The sequence below is a fragment of the Zophobas morio genome, unplaced genomic scaffold (genome assembly GCF_036711695.1).
Source record: "Zophobas morio isolate AGI-343-1 ecotype UQ-CSIRO unplaced genomic scaffold, CSIRO_AGI_Zmor_V1 ptg000026l, whole genome shotgun sequence".
In the NCBI taxonomy this organism is placed as follows: Eukaryota; Metazoa; Arthropoda; class Insecta; order Coleoptera; family Tenebrionidae; genus Zophobas; species Zophobas morio.
The window spans coordinates 7,041,509-7,050,775 of record NW_026972131.1 but is presented as its reverse complement, the minus strand read 5'-3'; the positions used below and the strand labels follow the sequence as shown (position 1 = coordinate 7,050,775).

The 9,267-nt window shown below is 35.8% G+C and overlaps 1 protein-coding gene across 1 annotated transcript; it reads left to right on the top strand.

The window, feature by feature from the left end:
• The first annotated feature begins 1,375 nt into the window (after positions 1 to 1,375).
• Positions 1,376 to 3,334, top strand: LOC135136042 (uncharacterized). The gene is made up of 2 exons (XM_064065171.1): positions 1,376 to 1,555; positions 1,616 to 3,334. Exons 1-2 carry the CDS (start codon positions 1,376 to 1,378, stop codon positions 3,332 to 3,334), a joined length of 1,899 nt encoding a protein of 632 aa, XP_063921241.1.
• The last annotated feature ends 5,933 nt before the right edge of the window (positions 3,335 to 9,267 follow it).

Sequence of the window (9,267 nt, the reverse complement as noted above, 5' to 3'; positions counted from 1 at the left end):
AAAATATCCGCAATTATCGACAGAAATGAAGGGAATACTAAATCTTCAGAAAATTGGAATTCTACATTTACTTGTCTCCAATTTAATTATAGTACTAAATAGTTAGTTGAGAATTTCAAATCTTTACACTTAAATGATTCAGCAATTGTCAAAATACAAAGAGCTGTTTTATTCTGAACATGTCATCTTATTCCTAAGTGTCTCGAACAGTCTCCTTGTGTCAGTAACCGCATGTTAGCACCAGTAAGTCAGAGTAGTGTAGGTAACTTTTCAAGTGATGCGCGGATAAATGATCGGTAGCTACGCTAAGCTCTTGGGGATGACGTAAGTACAAATAGCACTAAAACGGCAGCTCATATAGGTATTTTTCATATTTTATCATCGATTTAGCAGATTCTGTAAATTTTAAATATTAATTCGTTCTGGAAATAGTTAGAATTAATTGGATTTTCAGCTGTCTGAAACTTGTAATAATAATTGTTTGTGGATCAAGGCTGTAAAAAGAACTTTTTTGTCCGTGTTTCTGTTTAAACAATGGTGTTTAAATCCTAAATTTAAACAATAATTTTTAAAATTTAAATTTCCTCGTTACGTCACCAATAAGAAGGTCAAGACCAACGACGCGAATGTAGAACGCTGAAACATGGAATTGCAAGCACCAGAACTACGAAACGCTGACCACCGCACAAGCACCATCGTCAGCGTTAAGAAGGTAGCGGTAATGAAACAAAAGGACATGCAAGAAACTGGATCGCAATACAATTTCAAATCTCTCATTACCTTTAGTTTAGAACCACTCACACGCTGTAAATAGTTAGTTTTGTATAAATAAGTTAGGTTGTTTTGAATAAAATTAGTATTAAGCTTTATTGGCTTTTTACTCACTCCCACAATTCTACCCCAGAATTGTTCATGGTCCTTCGAGCCATTACTGAACCAGGTGCCACCTTCCAAGTCCAAAAACTAGGGCTGTGAGACTGCAGTCCAGTGGCACCTTCCTTAACACAGGCACCATTTCCAAGTCTACAATTTTCGGACCGTGAGACTGCGGTTCGGTGGTGTCTATTCCTTTTTACCCAGTGCCACCTTCCAAGTCTACAAACTCGGGCTGTGAGACTGCAGTCCAGTGGCACTACTCCTTTTTTTACTAGAACACCATTTCCAAGTCTACAATTTTCGGGCCGTGAGACTGCGGTTCGGTGGTGTTCATCCCCTAATCCGGTACCATTTCCAAGTCTACAATTTCGGGCTGTGAGACTGCAGTCCGGTGGTACCATCCTTACACAAGCACCACTTCCGAGAGAAATTTCGGTCGGCGGTGCCCTTTATCTCCAGCACGCCTTCGCAAAATTAAGGATGCAAGAAAAAATTCGTCATGGAAGAATTCAACAAGAAAGCCAAAGAGCAAGAGGATTTGGGGAAGAAAATTCAAACTCTCCTAACCAACGCGAGGAAAGACCCCGCAAAAAGAAAAACCCAGAATTGGCGATCCAAAAGAGCAGAGCAACTCGAAGAATTTTGGAATGAGATTCAGCGAAACCATGAAGAATTGAAGGTAGTAGGGCCCACCCTCAGAACTACCCACAATTATTTCTAAGTGAAGTATTTTGATCAGCTAAAAGCGTTGCACGAAGATGCGAAGAAATACCTCGAATCAGTACAGACGTCGCCCGACGTCGACCCGGAACAAGAAGCCCGCATCCGACGTCAATTATTCAGACTACAGAAAATCTCCACCGAGCTGACCAAACTAAACAGCGATTTAGATCAGGACTACAGCCGAGCCAGGTATGAATTTCTCGCCGAAAAAATCCAAGATCATTGGAGAAGCATCATGGAACTGCATGAAGAAATCTACGTCCATGAAAGGGAATTCGAAGACAAATATTTCGCCGACGAAATGTACGAGAAGACTGAAGAAAAGTACGAGGTTGTGGTCGAAAAACTGAAAGGAAAAATCCAGTCCCCGTCCGCCCATCAACAGGAGAAACCAAACATCCAATTACCCCAAATTAAGCTTCCAACGTTTAGCGGGAATTATGAAGATTGGCCCATTTTTCACGATCTATTCAGCAAAGTCATTCACAAAAATACATCGCTCTCCAACATTGAAAAGATGCAGTATCTGAAGACGTACATCAGAGATGAGCCCAGCAGAATCATTCAACATCTCCAGATAACAGAAAATAATTACCAAACTGCATGGGAGCTGCTGGCAAAAAGATTTAGCAACGTAAGGCTTACCGTAAGTAAGTTGTTAGACAAAATTTTGGATCAGCCAAGGATGCAAGAAGAATCAGCAGAAAAGCTGAAAAAATTACATGACACGACAAAAGAATGTCTAGAAGCATTAAACAATTTAGACATTCAGACCGACACGTGGGGACCAATACTCATCAAAATAGTATCTCAAAAATGGGACACAGAAACAAATAGACTGTATGAACAGTCATTGAATAACCCTCACGATATGCAAGAATTCGAGAAGATGATGGAGTTCCTGCAAACAAGATTTCTATCTCTCGAGATAATTACGGCAAACAAGAAAGAAGATGCGGAGTTTAACAAAGTGGAAACAATTTCCAACTTAAAATCATGCAGATATTGCCAAGATTCTCATTCAATTTATGAATGTCCTGAGTTCCAAGCTGAATCGCCAGAAGACAGATGGAGATTCATAAACAACGAACAGCTGTGTACAAACTGCCTAAGCCACGATGCAGGCAAACAATGCTTCAGCACAGCATCATGCCACAAATGCAAAAGAAGGCACCATACATTATTACACAACGACCGAAGAAGCAACCCAAAGGTCAACCAGCAAAAAACATTCAACTCAACAAACAAACAAACTCCAAACTCTGGAGAGAACTCAACGAAGAAAATTCAAAGCCATGTAGGCATTGAAAACAAACAGGTACTTCTGACCACAGCGCTAATAAGAGTACGAACAGCAAATGGGACCTACGAATACCTACGAGCCCTTATTGACCCGGGATCACAGGCATCGCTCATAACAGAAGAGGCTGCAACACTCTTGTCGCTACCCAGAGAGCGCATTCAAGCTGATATAACTGGACTTGGAGGAGAAATACCGAACAAATCAAACTCCAAAATTAGAGTCGAGTGCGCTCCACGATTTTCGAGTGATTTCACACTCACAACAGACCTACTGGTACTACCAAAAATTACAGAATCTCTACCAGAAGAAGACATCGAAACAGATCTTCGGATGTGGCAGAATCATATCATCGCGGATCCAGTCTTCCAAGATAAGTGCCCGATTGATATATTGCTGGGCGCGGGTGAATGCCGCAACATTTTTAATTTTTAAAATTTAAATTTCCTCGTTACGTCACCAATAAGAAGGTCAAGACCAACGACGCGAATGTAGAACGCTGAAACATGGAATTGCAAGCACCAGAACTACGAAACGCTGACCACCGCACAAGCACCATCGTCAGCGTTAAGAAGGCAGCGGTAATGAAACAAAAGGACATGCAAGAAACTGGATCGCAATACAATTTCAAATCTCTCATTACCTTTAGTTTAGAACCACTCACACGCTGTAAATAGTTAGTTTTGTATAAATAAGTTAGGTTGTTTTGAATAAAATTAGTATTAAGCTTTATTGGCTTTTTACTCACTCCCACAATTCTACCCCAGAATTGTGGGAGTGAGTAAATACTATGTCTACTCGACAATCAGACCATACGATTCGAAGGTGCTGCAATTTATAAGCATCATGACTGCATGAGTCATGACGGAAATCTTAATCGCTGAAAGACCTGAATAGACGCCGTTAGCAAAAACGTTATTCCTAACGCACATGTTAGAAAAGTAACAATTTAAAATTCAAGTATGGGTGATTTGATTACCTATTATCGTGTATGATTAATGTTATTTGTTAACTCAATATCAACATATTACTATTATACTTCTAGTTTTTATACACGTGACGGTCAAAATCTTCATGAATTAAAGCTTACAATTTAATAAAAATTTCAATTCGGGAAAAAACCGTTCATGTGTGTATCTTGGGCATGACCAAAGATTTGTATCCTTCAGAATGTTAAATTTCTCACTAAACGTGCAGATGCTAATCTTTGCACTGCGGGTCAGCTATTATTTCACCTGTTCAGCGCATAATTAATTAGTCAAAGCTGTTTATGTCTTAATCTTAAGATACTGTAAGATTATATTGTTATTGTTTATCATTACGTTCGCTAGTATGATCACTATTACAAATTGTAGGATAAAGCAAACATTTCAGAAACATGTTAGATAAAATTATAGATTTATTAACGCAAAAAAGATTTACATTTCCATTTACGAAAATTTACAAATTCAACAAGAATACGATACGAGAACAATATAATAGTAGGTTGTAATAAAGCGAATAACAGATCAGGTAATCACTCTGCTATAATAACTAACAATTTTCGCTTGAACAAGCTCAACGATAAACAAAAAAAATTAACAGAACTGCAAAAACTGTTAGCCACTGTTAGCATATTATTCAAGAGGGAGTTACATTATAGTTATTTGCATTACAAGGCCAAAAGCTAAGTTTCTGCGAATATGAGCGTGTGATAAAAAAATTCATGAAATATAACAGATAAAACTGATACGTTCAAAATGCTCCCAAAAATAATATTCTGAGCATCCAAATTTATAGAAAATTGTAAGCCGGGGACTTTGAAATAACAATAGCCATTTGCTTTTATTATGTGCAGACAAACATGTTTTGAATGAACAAGTTTGATGTGTTTTGTTTTGTATTAGCGGTTTTAACAGAACTTTCAACAGGGTACAGCTGCGATGGGCTACTCAACAATGTTTTCTCTTTTACTGTAGTTCTTGTTTTATCAGAATCTCGATGTATTCCAGCTGATTATATGTTGACCACTTTTATGAATCCATATCTTTATCCTAAAACAGTGTCGTTTTATACATACAGACACGCAATAATTCTTCTTGTTTTTAATGTCATAACGTTGCGAAATTATTATAAGATAATCATTTAAATTGAACATATTTTGAACTTTATTCTTAGTAGAAAATTTAAAATATTTTTGTGGCAGCATGAACATGAATAGCCTCTTTCAGAACGATTCACTGGTTTGTAAGAACAAGCCTGACGTTCACGAAGACTTATGATAGACTTCAAGTTTAATTCCGGTTTCTATCTCTTCCACGTTTGAAACACAACCACTGGCCAAACTCCATTTATCAAAGTCTGATAACTTACAAACCTACGTACTCCACACATTGCAATACATGTCTCTTGTGCGCTTTAAATCGCATAAATTTTAAATGAAAAATGCTGGTCTCTTTATCTACCCACACCGCAATAAATAGACTTCTAAATGCCGGAACGGAAGGTTCAAGTAAATGTGTTTCCTTCCATTTGCACATGCAATAAGGTTACTTCACTTTTAACTATGTACATTTTGTCAGAGTGGCCTTAGAAGCTGACAATACTGTATAGTAATCAGTTCAAATTTTACTATTCTATGACAAAATACAATTACAACAAGGACTGGTAATCTAAATTAAAAATATATTAAAAAATTCGTCGGTGGTTTTCTTATGCTCCATAATTTTTTTTTTCATAAAGTGTTTTCTGTTTGTGAGCTGTTTGCCACAGCATTGTTGGAAAACATTCAAAAAAACAAACACAATTTGTTTTAAATCAACCCGTCGCTCCTATTGTTCTCTTTAGAACAAATTTGTGAATTTTTCGATGAAATGAGAGATCGATTTCATTGGTTTTTAATTAATTTTGCTCCGGTGTTGCAGAATAATAGAAACTTCAAAGACTTATTATTGAAGCACATTCTACCTATAATCTATTTAAGTTGTGCCCTAGAAACGCTTTTGTATCAGTTATGATATTCGTTGAAAATGTTAAGCATAAAAAGTTTCTAACTTTAAAAAACACAAAAACCGACAACCCTTTAAAAGACAGCGCTGAGTTAGACCCATCGCAATTTTATCTGTAGCGGAAGGATTGACGAAAGTCGATATTTAACACTTATAGAAAACTCAAGTGTGATTAATCAGTAACCCCTTAAGCCCTTTCACAATTGTAAATAATTAAATTGATTATTTTCTGAAAATTTAAGACAACGCTGCAGTTCTGCAACTTATTAGAAGTTTCTACTGCGTACAACACTGACTGCTGTGCCTTTTATAAACCGAATAAATATAGGAAAACATCTCAAAGAGCTAAACAAATTCTGAAATGACGTCGTTAAGGTAGGTATCCGAAATTAAGAGGAAATATTAATATTTGCCGAAAACTTCGTCAAAGAAATGATTATGAAACGTTGTTTGAGTATTTTATATTAATGCAAGTTTAGATTAAACGAAAATGGCCGTTTTATTTAAAAGTTCGTATCTCAATATTGAGAGACGATAAATTTCTGTTTAAGTTGAGTAATTAAGAGAAGGAAAATAAGGTGGATTCGATTATACGCAAACAGTAAAATAAGTGAAGAGAGATGCTTAAGAATAAAGGAAACTTTTGTTGACTCGTTTTATGTGCGCTTTTTTCCGGATATCTTTTCCAAATTGCGTTTCTGATCTTAAAAGACTTTTAAATATTCACAAACTACTGAAAGCTTTGTGCTCCAACATCACATTATGCTGTTTCCGTGTAAAATTAATGCAGTTAACGTAATGAAATGGTAGTAGACAATGCGACTTTATAACTATTGTATTTAAAAAAATAAATAATAAACATTTTTGAGATGTCATGATATTGGACAAATTTTGAAAGCTTTCTCAGCTTGTTATTAAAGATTATGTTGTAAACCTACATAGTTCTCTACACGTGAAAGTGAAACTTGCAAACTTTTCGCCAATGTTACTGCACGCGTTTCATAGCAGTTTAGGCTGAACATACATACAACTCCAGGTGGTGTTATACAGGAACGGAATAAAGACATCAGCTGTCAGTACGAGTGTGACAAGGGACGGAAGAACACATTTAAGATGTGAGGTCGCGGCTTTGTGACACGATATCCCCGCCAGCGATAACAAAGTCCGGACCGAACACCTCGATCCAACTTAGTTCTGCGATCACTTTCAGTAATCGCCCTCCCGGTCAGCCCGACCGCCAGACTGATCAAGAGCCGATGCTTGACATATTGTTCACTTAAATTCTTTATCGGACCCATCAATTTCACTTTTTGTCGTGGGTCACACCCCAGGGCTTGATATTTTTTTCTAAAGGGCTGGGCCATTTTTAGTAATCAATTGTTAATTGAAAATCTGTAATGTAACATTGTTAGCTCTCCAATTTTAATGAGCGTTTTCAGTTAAAAGCCAAAAAAATGCGAATTGCCGTAAAAACAGAGCTGGGAGCATTATTGTTTGCCTACGCAGTGAGTTTATTACTCAAGTGTAAACTAGAGACAATTGTAGCAGAGTTATTTCTCCGAATGTCTAAAATCGTGTTCTCTTGACGTTTCACAACTTGTATGTTATGTTTACTTTTTCTGTTTTTTAGTTGTAGTTTAAATTTTGTCGTCTAGAAGGTGAAACGCTAAAAATTTGTTCATTTCCATGAAAAATTTGATGATATTCCCAAATTTTACAAGGTAATAACTTAGTAATTACAAATGTGTTTGTAGATGCTTACTACAAACTATGCTGTGATATTCAGATCGTTTGTTTTTTGATGATCTTTTTATTTTTTTGGAATTACTAAAGAGCTTAATTTTTAGAATATCAAGTAAGCAAGCGATATATGAAATTTTAACATTCTTGAAAATAAGATTGTCAGTTTAGAAGATCAGCAAGTTATGTCAGTTATATCACTTTTCCATTTTGAATTTCCATGGTATAAAGAAAGAGTAACAGATTCGTAGAATCAACGTATTTGCAGAAACCACTAAAAATTACGGACATTTATAATTTGTAACATCAAATCATATATTTAGATAATTTTTTTTCACTACTACTTTCTTACTAAAACTTTTTGAAAATTGCAGAATAAAACTTAGAAAAAACAATTATCCTTTAGATCGTATGAACTGGTTGTGGTTGCTAAGGTGGTATTAGTACATACATTTTAATCTATTAGATAGACAGAGAAGTAAACACAAGCTGAAGTGCCACTCCTCTGCTCGAAAACAGTTCAAACATAGGCATTTTAAAAGTATCTATGTATGAAAAAAAAATATTTTGTTGCGCCACGACTTTTATTTGAGGAACACAATGTGAGAGCGTAAAGTTAAAAATGAAATCACGTTAGTAATTACCGAAAATAGTCTTTCAGGATACTTAACTTTCCTGTTTTATTTAACTTACCTCAAATGACCCCCATCACTGCAATATGACCACGTGCATATCGACGTCATCTGGCAGCCGTCCAGAGTTTGTCCGATTATTTATTGATAAATTAAAGTGTGTTCTAAATTATCAGATTGACAGCAGATTGGTTTGACTGTTAAAATACTAACTAGAATTAATTTATAATACGTATCGAGACAGCGAGTTGTATGAATAAACATTAAATTTTTGAAACTTAAAACTACTGGTGCTATGTTTGGTTCAGGATCCTCTTCGAAGACTCTTCTTTGGCAATTCCGTTTAATGCCTAACAGAAAAATTGCGCCGAGTAAATATAGACGAGTTTGTGGCCAACATTTCTGTGAAGATCAATGGGAAATATAACGCCAGAAATTAAAGAAAAACGCTTTTCCTTCAATTTTTCCCTGTGCAACGGAGAGTAAGTAGTAGTTCAAATAGTAAGCTCTCTAGTGAATTTTTTAGTTTGAATTTTCCTTCTCAAATAATTCTCTTTCTTGTCAAACTCTCTGGCCTGAATTTGTTTCGTCTAAAGCGCCAGAGTGCAAACAACCACCTGACTATGGAACGCTATAAAAAGAAAATGATACGTTAAGAAAAAAAGTTAGAATGTTAAAAATTAGTAACAAAAATTAAGCCTGAAATTATACTTGCAAAAAATGTGCAAATTTAAGGAAAACTTTGCAAATATATTAACAAAGGATCAAACTGAGGCTCTCAAAAAATTCAAAAAATGTTCCGAGCAAACAATCACTAAATCTTTGAAGCTTAAATTTGGATGTGGGACCAGTGGATATTAAATTATTAAGAGAAATGAGACTACCACTACCAGCTATTCGAACATTGAATTTTCATTTACAAAATTTAGAGTTTAAATCTGGAGTTTTGGATGAAATTATAGGATTTTTGAAAATTAAATGTGAATCGCTTAATCAGGACTTTGGGAGG

Coding starts and splice junctions, on each gene's coding strand:
- LOC135136042 (XM_064065171.1), top strand. CDS start 1,376: ATGGAAGAATTCAACAAGAAAGCCAAAGAGCAAGAGGATTTGGGGAAG. Junction 1,556..1,615: donor GAAACCATGAAGAATTGAAG/GTAGTAGGGCCC, acceptor TATTTTGATCAG/CTAAAAGCGTTGCACGAAGA.